The following is a 16,255-nucleotide window of genomic DNA, read 5'->3' on the forward strand; positions in this document are numbered from 1 at the left end:
GCTTCTATTATATTTAATAAATGCTTATTCCATTCTTTCATATAAGGATGTTGAATGGATTTATGAAAGCATGAACTTTTCAATGACTAGGTTATCATTTAGGTACTCATATAAGTGAATCCCAGTGCATGTCTTGTTTACAAAGACAAGTGGCAATGTTTTTTTCATGATGATCCTATCCTCTTATAATTATTTTACTAAGATTTTTTCCTCTGTAGTTGCGTGTATATGCCCTGCTGTCTTCTTAAGCACAGCAGAAGTTTTGGGTCAAGTAGTGAGTACAAATGATTTCATAAGAAGTGAACTGATGACATATTTACCATTTTCATCCTGACCACTAGCTTCTGGCGTGCCTTGTCTCTGGTCCTCTTCAGGTGCTTCAGGGTAGATAACAGCTGTATCTTCTTGTTTAAGGAATTCTTCAACATTAGGGTCATGGTTTTGCTCATTTTCTGCATCAGAATCACATTCATCTTCTTTTACTAAGTGTAAAAAAAAAGACACAAGATACAAAACTAAGTTTAAAAAGAACACAAATGAGATTCAGTAATTCACATTACCAAATCTCCCTCTAGCCAAGTATTTAAAAACTCTTGACAGATACTAGCATAGGTCAAGTCCTTTAAGATGCCAGATTATGCCATGTTTTTGAAGACCTCGTAGCATAATGATAATTACAAACTTGACAAAACACAGTTTGCTTAACTCAGTGCATTTTTATCATTTCAGATTTAGCTGTTCTTCTCAATTTCCCTAAAAATATTAAATGTAACATTAATTATGATTTAAGCCTTGTAGCTGGAGGGCCTGTTTACCATCTTGGTTCCTGTGTTTGCAAAAGTACATTTTTTACCTTCAAGACACATTTTTTAATCTTATTTATAGCTGTTCATTAGTACAAACTCAGAAGATATTTAAATTCAGTATAAACCTGGACAGATAAATGCAGCACACTTGAACTCTGACTGGCTTGTTCTGTGGTGCTGGAAATGGCTACCAAAAAGGCTGCAAATCTAGTTAACAACCTCCAACACTTTCCAGTTAAAAACCGAAGAGAAAAACCACAATGAACAATTGCATTGCAAAATTAGCAAATAATAAATTAAATATTTTATGTAATGCTTGTATGATAAATATTTGATCCCAACTATTCGCCTAAATACATTGTTCATAGAGTTTATTTTTACCATGGTGGAACATTCTGTGAAAACTCTGCCTGCAGCACCCTAAATCATTACAGATGTTCTCCACTATTAATGTGAGGTATATTTTTAATAGGAAAGAGAAGTTTTATGATTCAACTCTCAGTGTGAAGTCACATACTCAATTTACAATTTGACACAATCTTTTTATGACACGAGGCAGTCTCTTACATGTAGACTGTAATGCAATGAATAATGCAACTTTCCATACTTATGTGGCAAGAACTGACTTCAGAGGAACTGAAAAGAATGTGTGAAACTAGAGTTTAAAACATATCAATGTGTTTAGATGTGGGTTTGCTTTTAAATAATACTTCCTCTCATACTATCTACCTATTGAGTAAGGGCATCAAATAAATGCTCCATGAACTTTTAAGAAGTTGGATGGGATATATAGTAATCTTCTGTCAAGCAGAGAAATGGAAAAAATATCAAACCATATGTTTTTGTTTGAGTGTGAAACTGAAGTATACACATTTTATTTTGCCTTCTGTGTAATCAGTCCAAACAGAGGAGTGGATAATAAAATACACTATTAGCTTAAGTCTATTTTTGTATATTTCTTCATAGTTTAAAACACCACCCGTTGACACCTACATGTAAGATCATTGCTATTCCTTGTTCTGCCCCTTGGAGATGTGGTGCTGCTGGAGCTGTTTGGTCATTCCGTGGGAGGGAGGGCTGCTCTGTGTCACTGGTCACCTACACCTCCAGACCACAAGACAACAAAAGATACCCAGACTTTTTTCCTCAGCTAAAACAGTGTTTACAGTTTAAGACCTTTAGCGTGGAAAATCAAAGCACTTTTATAAACAGAGGTGGGAGAATTCCGAAGCTTTCAGAATGGTATTCACCTAACCAAAATTCTATAGCACTTTATGAATAAGGGACTCAGATTAACAAAGAAATACCTGTACATCCAATTTCATCTGTCTGAGCTTCAGGCCCCAGGATTTCCTTTCTTTCTTTTCCAGCTGAAATAGCATATTTCACAAAAATAATGAATATTTAAAGAAAACCCCACAAAACAACAACAAAAGCCACATGCACACCAACAACTAAATATACTTGAGTTATATCTTCACCAGTGCCTTCCATTTCTGTTTTGTTTAGAAGTGCATTTAAACACAATGTTCTTTCAAAAATATGGATGGCACATTATTTCAGCAGTGTGTGATCAGTTGAACTACAAAGATATTTCATACTTAAGGAAACCAAACCTAAAAAGGAAGCAATACTAAACACTGACCATTATGTGAAGAGAGGTAAAGGCATGGACAATGTGTTTCACCAGCAAAGAGAGAGTCAGCTACTTAAGTGATCCCATCTACAAATACAACCATCTGATGCACTGGAATATTATTTCCAGAAATCAGAGCATCATAAAACAAATGCAGTTATGTTATTTTCTCCAATTAGCGGTTTTCAGAAATGATTGATAATTTGCTGGTAATGTCTGCAAACAGAAACCTAATGTGTTCTCTTTCTTGCAAATCATCTTGAAACCACTTAAGGCTGTGATTGCCTTAAAAAATTAAACAAAAAAAAAAAAAAGTATTTTAAACACGTGCTCCCCCTTCAGAACAACTGCGCACTGCAGATACGCTTCACATATCGATTCCAATACTCGCTATAAGTCTGCAGAACCAACGCTGCAGAGCCAACTGCTGCCCCAGCTCTGCTGAGCTGCAGCCCTCAAGGATGCAGCATGCAGGTTTTAACTCACTCCAGGTTGCTGGTGCAAATCAATAAATGGCCAAGCTGCTCATTGGTTAGCCTGGGCTGGGAAGCTCCCACAGGAAAAGTCAGTGTTGACATTTCTGTCGGCACCTGGCTCATGGCAGGAGTACATAGGAGAGCTACATTGCTTGGTTTGCTCTTTATCAGCACTATGCTATGCCAACAGATGTGAAACTGAAGTGTTATTTCATAGTTTCATTATGGAAACTTTGGATGCTTCAGACCTACACTCTAGAAAAAGCCTTCCAGGTGATGCAGAAGGTTAGAGCACACAGCTGCTCTGACCTGAAATGACAACTGTTACACTCCTACTTCTATTTACCTTACTTCACTTTACTTCAATGCAGGAAAAAAAACCTTTAGGTTGGCAAGTCAAAAGACCAGAACATCCCAGCTTTTTAATTTCTCCTTTATGGAAGGAAAATGATAAATCCTAGGAGAACTTTTAAGTTCCAGCTTCCTCAAAGGAGAAGCTTCTTAATTCTGCCTACTTTGACCAAAGCCCACAGACTCAAGGTATCTGCAAAACAGTTGCAATTCAATCACATTTTTTATTTTAAACAAGAAATGTGTATAAAAGGAAACTGCAACTCTTAAATCTTACCTTAATTTCAACTGACATCTAAAAAAACCACTCACATTTTGGCTCATGGTACCAGACTTGGTTCAGAGTTTGTAAGAGGACGACTGGACGCAAAGCAAATTTAAACCCAAAATTTAATTTCTTAAAAATCAAACACAATACACAAATACAAACCCACTGTTTTCCTTTAAGGAGAGTTTTTGACAGTTGTGATTTTTCTCCATTATAAAATAGGATCTACATGACAGGGGGAATATCAATCAGTAAGTTATTATTCTGGAAATTTAAATTACAGGGTCTCCAGTAAATTCCACTGGCTTCAGTATAAATAAAAGTTGTGCTTCCCAAGAGAATGTCAAGGATTTATGGAATTATAGATTAATCTAGTGAAGTTAAACTCCCTCTCAATTCTTGTAATCCTAACCTCTGTTTGGTACTGTCTCTTCCCAATAGCTAAAAGTAGGGTATAAGACAGAGAGAAACCCTTTTCCACAGGGAAATGCTGTAGGAATAATTAATAATTTGAAAAATATTAAGTAGATATACATCTTTATAGCTATGTATGGTACACAAATAAACAACATTGCAGTTGTGCCCTCAGAAGCCCAGTTATCACACAGCTGGGAAACAACAGAATGGGATGGGAAGTGGGATGTGATGATGGGGGAACAGACCTTTAGACATTGTTCCACCAAGCAGAAGTCACAGCTCTGAGTTCCAGAGGAAATTCAAACTACCTGCTAAATGGCAGCTTAAATAGAGGTCTCCACAAATAGCATCTAGGTCATGAATATCCATCCTGGTATTGCAGCTGGACATACCAGATAGCTGTAAAACAAGTTCTTGGGCTTCTCCATCTCATCACTGCTTATGAGCTACTGCTAAGAGACACAGTGGCACTTCCCAGGGTTAAATACTGATGATTTTCAGATGACAGGGAACAGTGCTAACTAGCAGCAAACATGCCTGACAACTACTGACATTGGCTGACAGTAAAGATCTCTGCATGGCTAAGATAACTGATCAAATTGAAACCACTAGCAAAGTGGAAATTTTGGCTGTAGGCAGAAAGACAAATTTCACTGAAATTTCCACTGCAGTCTTTATCTGCAGAGAAGGAAATAAATTCCAAATCCTATCAAGAGAGTTTCTAATTCAAATTCTTCAGAGCTAATTTTCTGCTATTCATGTAGCAAGCACTATTTACAGCTCACAGTATGACTGGTTGTTTGCTTTTTGATCAAAAACATGCCACACACAACCCACCAAATGCTAGCACACACTTTTGAGCATACAGGCTCAACCTAAAATTTGATGACTTAAAGGAATTTTTGAATTCCAGAAAGCACATAAACATAAAACATATTTATATTTTTTTCAAAGATATCTTAGTTCCAGTCCTGAGACCTCCAGGTTTGCCAAATTCTTAGAGTACATAATAATGCTCCTTTAAGAGCATTAATACAGTAAGTTTAACTCCTACTTTTTTTTCTATTCTTTTAACTGTAGCATAGGTTTTACTTCTACTAAAGCAAAGAAAAATAATATTAGAGAATCATTGCACACATGAATGCTGGCACACTGTCAACAACATGTACAGGATACACGTGGTTCACTTTTTTAAACCCATAGGACTGTTTCAGTTAAACCTCTTGAGAAACACACCTTATATTTAAAACACCTGTTCCTAGGGTCTTTTAGAAATTCAGTTAGAATGACTGGAAACGGAAGGAAACTAATCTGATACAGAAATGTTATGTGTGTTGTTTCTATTCTTGGCAATTCGTGAACAGAATAAATATGCAAAAAAATCATTCTGTCAAGTTCAGCTAAACCCAGAACTACTACTACTTTACTGATGAAACACAACTTACTGAAACTGCTGTAGAGTATATTTTCCTAAAGATAATCACCAGTCTTGAAGACAATTGCACACCATCTACCCCAGTACATTTCCCTGTATGCAAGAGATCATGTATTCAGTATCTCTCTTCATATTTCTAACATGCAACCAAGACTGACTATGTGATTTTCCTTCTAGGTAAGTTATCAAAAGAGTAAACAGTATTCTACCCTAGCAAATCAAAGCTCCATAAAACCTAATAATGTAGCCTCACTTTTCTCATACAGCCATTGCCAGAAATTTCAACTCTTTATTTAAAAAAACCCTATTATCAAATTAAAAAACCCTTCCAGACTGCTACAAAAGAGGCTTCAGAATACATAATTTTTACAGAGCAAATCTGTGTTTGTTGAGCAAGCTTGTATGGCAATTGATTAATCTTTTGTCTTGTGCCAATGAAATCCTGTCTTCATTAGCAAACTCCAATGCAAAGAAACATTGCTTACATCACAAATCTTCAAACACAGAAGAATTTAAAATTAAAGAGAATTTAAAATTTTAGCAAAAATTTTTTTAAGGTTAAAAATGGTTAAAATTTTGACATAAGTAGTCAAAAAAGATGCCATCATACGTCTAGAACCCTGAAACCCCCAGAAAGTTGCCCGAGATGCTGTGTGATGGGTACATCTCCAGAAAACATCCAGTTCAAGAGGTGTTGATCCTAAATGTCTGGGAGCCAGTGATCTTCTTCCTTCCCCTTTTCAGATTTCCTACACCTGTGCTTGAAGGATTCAAACCTACCAAGAACCCACTTTAATGTAACCATAATTTCTGAAGCCTGCAGGAGAGCAAAGATATTACAGGAGAACTAAGAAAATTACCTACCTAATAATTTAGCTCCAAAATACTCATTTCCCAGCACAGCATACCTTGGCAGTAGCAGCTATGTAAAAACAGGCTGAGCTGATGCTATTCTTTGGACTGTCAGCTGCTCTTTCTCAGCTGGACTGCAGTTAGGGGCCATATGACTGCTTTCCTTTTATTCAGATGTGAGATCATGCACCATGTATTAAACCACCAGTGTTAAAAGGTGGATGCTAGGAATTGTGGCTTGAGTTCAGATATGCTGAAAAACATTCTGTATCTTTCAGGGCATTAAGGCCAAATTCCACAGTAAATTCCACTAATTTATGCATTTATCCCAATTTGGCTCAAAAGTAAGCATGCTGTGTGATATTATGAAACTCAGTATCTGATTCCACAGTTAAAAAAGACCCATTTCCTGTCTGCTTAAAATTTTCAGCCTCTAAACCTGCTGCATAATATGTGTAACACTTACCTCCTTCCAGTGTTTTCAAAATAACTATTCATTATCACTTACATAGCCAATTCTAAAACTAATAATCTAAAAATTACTTTTTCTGCCTGTATTTTACAAAGAAAAAGAGAGAAATTAACATCTGATTGGTTTTTTCCATGTTTTTTGTTTACTGCTTACTCCCCAAGCTGACCCAATCCTTACAAGGAGCTCTGGCAGAGACCTGCCAGGAAAAAACTTGAAAAAGCCAAGATCAAGTAACTAGTCTTTAATCAGCCTTTGGAAAGCTGCATCTTCCATGAGTCTGGAAGCTCCTGTTAAACAATGCCAACAGAATTAATGCACCTCTGAATCTGCTTGAAATAGTAAATGAAGAACATGAAGTATGGTATAATAAGTATAAAACCTCTTTTTTGATTGTTAATCTCACATGTTACTTCAGTAATAAAGGTACCAAAAAAAGTTCTATTGAATCTTCATTTTAGAAAACTTTCTTCACATAGGATCGTCAGTAGAAATGAACATACCTTCATCTTCCCAACAACTGTTTGTACTCCCTTCTCTTTCACTGTTTTCTGGTAATACTATATGGTCCGTTGGCAAGTCATCTTCTGGCACGCTAGCATCACAGTCTGCTGCATCCGTTACACTTTCCTCTTCCACTATATGCAATTTATCTTCATCATCTGAGTCCGAGTTTGCTTCTACCACATTGTTATAATTGGTGACTGTGGAGAGACAAAAACAAAATATTGATCAAAATACTCTTGACTGACAGCATGGGGTCTCATCATTATTGCTTCCTGCCCCATGGGGATGGCACTGCCTTGTGCAGCTTGGCCATAATGCTGGCACACGAGGAGCACCTGACAGCTCCTGGGCTCCCACCACCTCTCACTGTGCACACCCAATGTAAGGCTGCACAAGAGAAGGCAGCAGGCAACTCCACAGCTGGAGCCACGGCGGAGCAACAGAATTCCAACTGGATCACTCCAGTGTGGATGCCAGCATTGCTGTATGTCTCATTTGTGATTATTATGGCACTGAAAACCCCAGGTACCCTTCAGAGAAGGCAGCTCAGCTGCTCTCGGGGTCCCATGGAGCCAGCCCTTTCCTGCAGGCACACGCTGCAGCCAGCTTCCCACTGCCTCCTCCTGTAACCAATGGCACCCAAAGCTCTGGCTCTGGGAATCATGGGGAAACAAGCAGGAACAATAATGAGATTGAATTCAGAATGGCTTAAATGCTCCTGATCTAAGCTAAAATGCTCTTGTAGTTACACTCATTAAAGACTCAGTAGGATGAGCATGAAAGGAAAAATCACAGAGATCACTTAGATAGGGAATCTCATGTAACATTTGCCCAGTTGCCATGAAAAGGTAAAGCAACTACTTTCTTAAAAAGTCTAAGAAAGTCTAGAAAAGTCTAAGAAAGTCTATTTTCTTAACCTGGAGAATATATTGCAAGAGTCTTTGGACAAAGGATTACATGACAATATATACGCTTCTGTCATATGGGAGCAGATTATTATTAAAATAGTCTTCATTTGTAGGCATCAAAGATCAGTTACAGTCACTTCAAGTTAAAATGTAAGGAACTGTACATAAACTGTATTAAGGAAAAATTACTTTCACCATCTGTTTAAATGTCTTGTTACTCACTGAAGTTAAACTATGAAACAGATCTACATTAGTATTATTTCTTCAATGCCAGGTTTGAACTTCTCACTAAAATGCTTCAAAATACAATCTAAAAAGGGAATAAATTTATAGATGGATAAACCAACAAGATTTGGCTGCAGCACTCCTTCAATGGTTATCAGAATTATACCTGGGAGGCACAAAATCATGGTATGTTATGATATCTGCATCCTATCACTGTTAGTTCACAAGAAGCCAGACTGATTCTTTAATGTGAAATACTGCCTATTAAAGTAGATAAATAGCAAACCAGACTCTTGCTCTTCTGAAGTTAGCTTTTTTTTTTATGTAGATATTTTAGTCATTCAAAAATGCATGTGACCAGGAAAAGGGAGTAACAACATGAACAGGTAGGCTACTCTCTCATTTCCTTCCAGTTCAGGAGAAAAATGTCTCATCTAAAACATGCATGAAAATGACAAAAGAGCCTTTTCAACTTAAAACAATCATTCAATGTTTCCATATTTTACATAGTGCTATTTGAAAAATGTAGTGACTCCCCACTACTCATGGTATTGACATCTTCTAAAACAGCAAATTTAGGCAAATTGCCTAAAAACTAGTATCTGGTCCATTTCAATTGATAAATTGATATTCACTTAATATCCTGTAACTGATTTTATGAAGTAAAATAGCACTACTGTAAGTGATGCCATAATACTGCGTACTATAGAAGACATATAAATATAGGAGATCAATTCCCTCACCAAAGCAGACAAGATTTATGAATTTATTCTCCTGAGAAAAGGCAAATGCAACTTTAAAAAAGTGTGAGAACAAACATTAAACAAGAGGATGTGGAAAATAATTTTAGCATTTTATTTTGATTGGGTTTTACTCTTAGGCTTAGATGCAGAGTATTATTAATATAAAATAGCAACATATTTACATTTGCCACACATAAAAGAGATCACTAAGACTGGGGATCAAAATTTATAGAGATAAGATCAGATGTAGATAATGCATACTTTATTTTTTAAAAATAAACTTCCAGTTTAGTTTGGGAAATTATGTGGCATTCCTTATATTAGACTTAGAGTAGTTTTATGGAAAACAAAACCATGATCAAACAGTTTGTCTACAAGAATTAGACTCATGGAGAAAAAAATGTTTCTTCTTTCTTCATCGAGTACATTACAGATATAATATATTCATTATGGTTCTCTTCGCCTTGAAACATTTCCATATATCCTCACTATACTCAAGTGCCAGCTCCGCAGAAGTTAAACCTCCTCCTTATAAAAAGCAAGGAATAACTGGTCTTCAGGATTTTAGTTTCTTCTATTAAAAATCAGTTGTCAAAAAGACAAGACAATAAAACAAGAAATTTGGCTCTAACATTTTTTTCTTTCCTCTCCACAAAATGCTTTGGGGAAAATATATCTACCAAAGCTGCATCTAAAAGGTCTCAGCACATTTGGGGTGGCCAGGCAACCCACAACCAAACACAGCAGAAAGTCAAGCACTTAAAATGACAGAATCACTCATATACCTTGCACATAATTTTAACTAAATTATTACATGCTGCTTTTCTTCTGCAAGATCCTTGCCTAGTGCAGTGACAGCAAATACAAAGGGAATGCTCAGTTTTATGGAGTGAACTGAGTATTTGCAGCCTTCTGCCACATTTGTTTAGATTGCAAAGTGATTGCTCATACTTCTTATTTGCTTTGGCCAGCAGTGTTCCCAAAGCTTCCCTTATAGGATGTTAGCCAGAATGGGATTCCATATTATATATTATAATGTATGGCATATGCTTATATGCAATATATTGTAACTATTTATTGTACAATTATATTATTATATATTTTATATTCTATATAATTTTCTTACATGGTATTCAGCAGGAATGCTTCAAAACATACAATTAACTGAACTGCAGAAGGGTGATGCTATCTCCATTTTGCAGATCAGAACCTGGCTGCTTAAAACCCAGAAAAGTCTTCTGGCAATCCTGGCATTGCCACGTCAGTGCAGGGCACTTCAGGCTGCACTTTTCAGAGGACTTTGCATTCATACAGTGTTTCACACATTCAAAGCACACTTGTGTTCATTCCAAATGCAGCTGTGCCCAAAGCCCAGGTACCCCTGTGTGCCACAGCAACCAGAAACATAGAGACCACTTCCAAATAAGTGACCTTCCAGAATCACATAAAACCTATTTCAAAATGAGAAAGGAAAATCTAGTCTTTCTGTGGAGCTTTTAAATGCCCTGGAGAGAATGTTTTTGATTCCTACAGCCTTCTACTTAAATTACTATGCTTTCCAGCAATTAAGGCAAGGATTCTGAAGGCAACAGCTTCCTTTAATAAACACCCCTCATTTACTCTCTGGGCAGCATTCCTCCTGTGAAAAAATTATGTGATCACATAATTAAAGATCTTATCGTTATGCATACATGCAAGAGACAAAATAGTTTCAACAATCTTCATTTCAACATTTTCCAATTTTTTTTGAATGCACAGCTTTTAAAGTCAAGTGTTTGATTTCAAAGAATGCATTACCATTCTTTAATGGAAACGGTGGTTAAACGATGGTTAAAAAAACAATCAGACCCTGTAATTTACTGTATTTTTAGCTAATTAAAATTAAAATCAATATCCCATTACATGATATCATACTGATACCTACATGGCTGCAAATCTTAGCTTTAGCAATGCAGATTTGCTCCTGGTGCCCTACGAAATGAATGGGTAGTAGCAGGAAGCTGCTGCCTCCATTTGCTCAGACAAGTTTTGGCTCCATGTTTCATAGAAACTATGGCATCTGGCATTCAATTCCAGGGGTAATCATCCTCCCCCTCGCCTTTCTTCAGTTCAGTCCTAGAGCCAAATTTAGGCCTTCCCTATCTGTACAAAATTTTGTGTGTTTTCTCCTCTTGTCCTTGATGTTTCTTCAGAACAGTTACCACTGAAAGAAGAGGACAACAAGCTCACAAGCTTTGTTTAATGCCTGGCGCCACAGTAGCTGATGAAGTTGGGAGGAATAAATTTCATTAAACCTTTTTGGATAAAGATTGAAGTATATTCAATACAAAAGCAATACATAGAGACAACTGTTTACAATCTCTGAAAGAAATTAAATTGACTATACATAAATGATGACTTCAAGGGGCTTCTAATTTGGCAAAATATTCCATGCAGAAAATAAAACACACACAAAATCTTGCCTGGAACAGTTATGGCTTCCCAGTGAAGGAGCTACAAGTATTTCAGACTTCAGTACTATTTACTTTCAGCTAACGTCATTTAAAAGTAGTGACTAGCTAAATAAAATAATTCAGCCTGGATCACAGAAATCTGGCACCAACAGCAGTCAGTGTCTCCAGGATGAGACATTGCTCTGTGAAAAGCAAGGACAATTAGAGAGGTTACATCACCCTCGGCCACCACAGCTCCAGGGACAGCCATCAGCCACAGGGGACAAGCAGCAGACCACTGAGGGGTGTCTTATCAAGATAACTGTAAAAGCTACAGATCATGAACCATGGCTATAATCAACTGAAGACAGGTCACCAGACAAGCAGGTATGATGCATGACACACACATGAGTCTATTCTGTTCCATGTACAGTATGACACCTTAGCAAAATCTTACATTAATAAAGTTTAATTATTAATTTCAGCTTTACTTCCACAGATCAATAGAAAGCCTCAACAAATAAATTAAAAACTACACTAAAGACTAAATATTTAGTCAATAAAATGAATTTTTATATCATTACTATATATAAGATCTCAAATAATTATGAAATAGTAATTAAAAATACATTTTATGAACCATAATTACTTTTTCTCCTCTTGATCACCTTCTTGATACAGTATCTTGGTTCTTAAAGAACAAATGACTAGCTGTAGTTGAAACTTTCCTTGCTCTAAGAAGATGTGACTGCAAAATGAACTACAGAAAGTGAGCTTCACTTTCTAGATTTTTACAGTCCTAAATGCAAAACAGATATATGACATTGCACAATTCTAATTAAGAAAGAAACGTGCTCAGATGGAAGTAGTGATTAAAGAGCTAAAATGGAGATATATATTATTTTGCTAGTTGAATACAGTGGGAAACTCTGATGCATATGTCCAATCAAATCAAACATGATATTTAAAAGGAAAAAATTGCTAATTGCTGATTCAAAACCAGTAAACCCAGGAAATTCAAGGTGAGCACCAAGATTGTGGTGATGAAAGACTACAGGATTCATTGTTTCCATAACATAACGGGTGAATCCCCAGAAATACAATTATTATTATTGCCACCTGGGTGGCAATAGAAAGAAAGCTTCTTAAAAAGCTGTCACAAGTTACCTGCTCACCACTCCCCCATCCAGACCTGCCCTCAGAATCATTAGATGACATGAAAGATGACATTCCCAACACAAGGAATACCACAATCAAGTTGATGTTATTCAACAAAACATATGTGGTGGAATATGCATCAGAATGATTTGAGATCAGGTGGCAAGAGGAGAGAATTGCATTTAAAAGGGGTCAGAATTCCACAGAACTAAGGCAAAATGCCTGACATGTAATACTGGGATCTGGAAGGCTGCTTTGAACCTGCTAGAACCTTTTGTTAATTACTTGACAATGGTCACTGTCTTTTATGTAGCATCTGGTGTAGCATTCTTACTAGCTGTCTTCTCTACACCTCTCCATACTTAACCCAAAAATCCTACCTACTTCCACTGAACAAACCCCCCCCCCCTCCCAACTTTTAGGAATTTGTGAGTTAACAAAAAAAAACCGTTGAATTTTTTAAGATGTTGAACACGTAACTAACATATTAGTTATGTGAGCTCAGCATCTCAACACTGAACTGGCAGGGGATGTAGAACAGGTGTGAGAGATTCTGATCTTTTAGAAATCCTGCTTCTAAAAGCTCTTCCAAAAAAAAAAAAAACCAAAAAGCAAACAACAAAAAACCAAAACAAAACTGTGAATACTCATGCATGAATACTCCTAGAGAGAAAGGTTTGATTCTACAAACTGGAACAACTCCTGTGCTCTCTGAAGTTCACTCCTGGTTCATGGATTTCTGCTCTGACAGCCTACAATCATCTCTTGGAAACCATTCGCTCTTTGTCAGCCCACCTGAAAATCTGCTCCTATATATTATTTAGATCTAGAAATATTTAAACAAAATATATAGTGAAGTCTGAAACCTAGTCATTTAGCATTCAGTATTTTATACTTACATTTTAGGGTATACTATTAATTTTGTTACTACTCCTGAATGAAATGCCATACTTTCAACTCTCTGCTGATAAGCTGCGTAGACCATTATGTTATTTTCATATTTTCCCTCTCAGTTTAATACATACACTTGACATACAATAATATATACAGAACCATGCTACCATCTAAAAACAGAAACATGAGAAATACCTCAAGAAAAAAGAAGGCATATGCTCATGCTTCTACTAAAATTCTCTGCTTGGAGTTTTCTGGCTTCTGGAATTCCTAAATGACTTGTGTTGTCTTCATACCCAAGAGCCTAATTTTCTGTGAATTTGTCTGCTTACTTTCTGAATTCATGAAAATTTTGGCATCCACATTAGTCTGAGGCAAGAAGTTTCACAGCTCTATGTTGTGGGCAGAATAAGTTTCTTCTATTGATTTTGAGCCTGCTTTGCACTACATCCAGTGGGTGTCCACTGAATTGCCCTCCCTGTGTGCTCTGTGCTGTCCATGATTTTATACACACCCAAGCACTGCCCTCCCCTACAACACCAGGAGTCTTTGTTTGCTTGTTACTCAGGCCAAAGTTTCTCCACTGATCATTTCTGTTGCACCTCTCTGGACCTTCTGTTCTGCATCACTCTGTTAGCAGGGGGAGAGGTGACAACCTAGAGCTGCACTCAGCATTCATCTTGGATTTGAATGGCAGCACTAGAATGCACTGTTTTCTTCTCTGTCCCTTTTCTAGCAACACAACCATATTTCTAAGACTTTCTTGATTTGCAGAAGTAATTAAGCTGGCATTACTAAAGGTTTATTACCTGTAAACCCAGAAGTGCTACTCCTGAATGGTAACAATCAGCTCAGAACCCATCACAGGACCCTTCCTCAACATACACTCCTTAACTTTTATCCATCTAGAATTTTACCTGCCGTACATCTGCCCTGACTATGTGGAAACACTGTCATTATTTCCCAAACAAGTACAAGCAGCCCTTAGTGAAAATATTTGCTGCTTCACACTCATGTCATTGCCTCCATCAGGTAGCAGGGTGATTTCCTGTAGCACTGGGATGGCCAGCAGGATTACACAGGAGAGTGGAGGCAGCAAAAACCATTCCATTATGTAGCCAGTTGAATTCAGTAAAAATAAACAGTGAGATCTCATTATGTGCAAAGAATGAAGAAACTGTATTATATTCTCAATTAAATTGTTCAGGAACAAAAACCATGCCAGAGATTAGTTTCTGAAACAATCCATTTAAAATTTAATTTAAGAACATACTTGCAATTTTCAGAAAAGTCATTCTGCTTTTAAGAACAGTATATGTGCTATGACTGAGGAGAAGAGAACTAGCTTTTATATATAAAAGTTTGACTCGTGTTGATTTATATTTATGTAGATATACACACACATGAATGTGCCCACACAAGAGCAGGGAAACTGGATTCAGTCCTTCCTCTGCCTGAAGAGATCAAACTTATATCTCCCACACATGTTTATATAAATACATGAGTAGTTGGAAAAATATAAGTCTAAATATTTATATGTAGCAAGCACATTTCTGATAATTTTGTTTAACTAATAAAAACCTCTTTCAAAATAACTTTACACCTCTTAACTGGATTCTAGTCAAATGCAGCTTGACACACTTTGATTGAATATTCCAACACATTATAACCCATAAAATTCAAGAATCTTAATAAGCACTAAGGTATATAAACCACCTCAATACACATGCACTGGATTCTTTTCTCTTCAGGTCAACTCAAAGAAAATTTGAGTTTAAAATAAATGCTTTGCAAGCAGACTGCAGACTAAAATGTGCTCTAAATACTTTACCAAGAGGGACACTGGATGTTTGGCTTGGCTTACCCAACACACATTAAAATCAATGATGTAAACAGAATTTTTCTGCTTGTCAATTTTAAATTATGGTTTTAAAATCGATCAGCATTTGACACTAGAAAAACCCCCAACCCTCAATGTTGATGGCAAAGTCTGGAGTGAAGTCTGATGATCTAAGTCAGGATCAATTCCCCAGAGCAAGGATAATGGCTGCAGCTCTGGCACTACACTCTGAGATGACATAAGCTATACTTGGTGCAAATCTGGCAAATATTCCAGTCTCAGTGAGAAAATTTTCTGCTGGTTGCCTTTGTTCTTATCATCATATCAGTTTCGGGTAACTTAGTCCTACGTGCAAAATGACATTGGAACAGGACAGTTTGGTTGTGTACTGTTTGGAAATGCAGGGCAAGCTCAAGGCTTCCCAGTGGGGCAGACATGGGGGAAGTTTTGCCACCACTGGTGCCTGAGTATAACTTGTCACAAATGTAGAGATCTTCCAAGGGCAGCACTCAAATGAGAATTTTGCTGTATATAGAACTGACACGAGTGCAGAGATGAGAAGCAAAGAGTACACACAGACAAGCATTTCAGGTGTTTAGCCTTGGTACAAAAATAATCCTTAATACAGGAAACATTTGGTTACATACACTTACATATGTATACATACAGAAACATACTTACACACATATTTACAAGTTCGATAGCCTAAAGTTAGATTTGTAAATGAATACCTATATCATAATACAAAAATAATCTGCTTTTGAAATATTTCTCTTATTAGTGCTTCTACAGTGAAGTAACTTAAATATAATTTCCACCATGCTGCTTTGAGACGCTT

General features: G+C 36.7%; 1 protein-coding gene across 6 annotated transcripts in view; it reads right to left on the reverse strand.

Moving 5' to 3' along the window:
* The window catches only part of ZEB1 (zinc finger E-box binding homeobox 1), a 122,186-nt gene that overhangs the window by 17,986 nt on the left and 87,945 nt on the right, over window positions 1-16,255 (reverse strand). For 5 of the 6 annotated variants that reach the window (XM_021542983.4, XM_085572976.1, XM_085572975.1 and 2 more), the window contains exons 2-4: window positions 7,214-7,414; window positions 2,114-2,176; window positions 321-482 (exon numbers count right to left, since the gene is read on the reverse strand). In XM_021542983.4, the coding sequence (XP_021398658.2) occupies window positions 321-482; window positions 2,114-2,176; window positions 7,214-7,414 (426 nt within the window). The remainder of the gene's footprint in view (window positions 1-320; window positions 483-2,113; window positions 2,177-7,213; window positions 7,415-16,255) is intronic. The other variant, XM_021542985.4, reaches the window with a different exon arrangement.

This window comes from Lonchura striata, chromosome 2 (genome assembly GCF_050655825.1).
Source record: "Lonchura striata isolate lonStrDom1 chromosome 2, ASM5065582v1, whole genome shotgun sequence".
In the NCBI taxonomy this organism is placed as follows: Eukaryota; Metazoa; Chordata; class Aves; order Passeriformes; family Estrildidae; genus Lonchura; species Lonchura striata.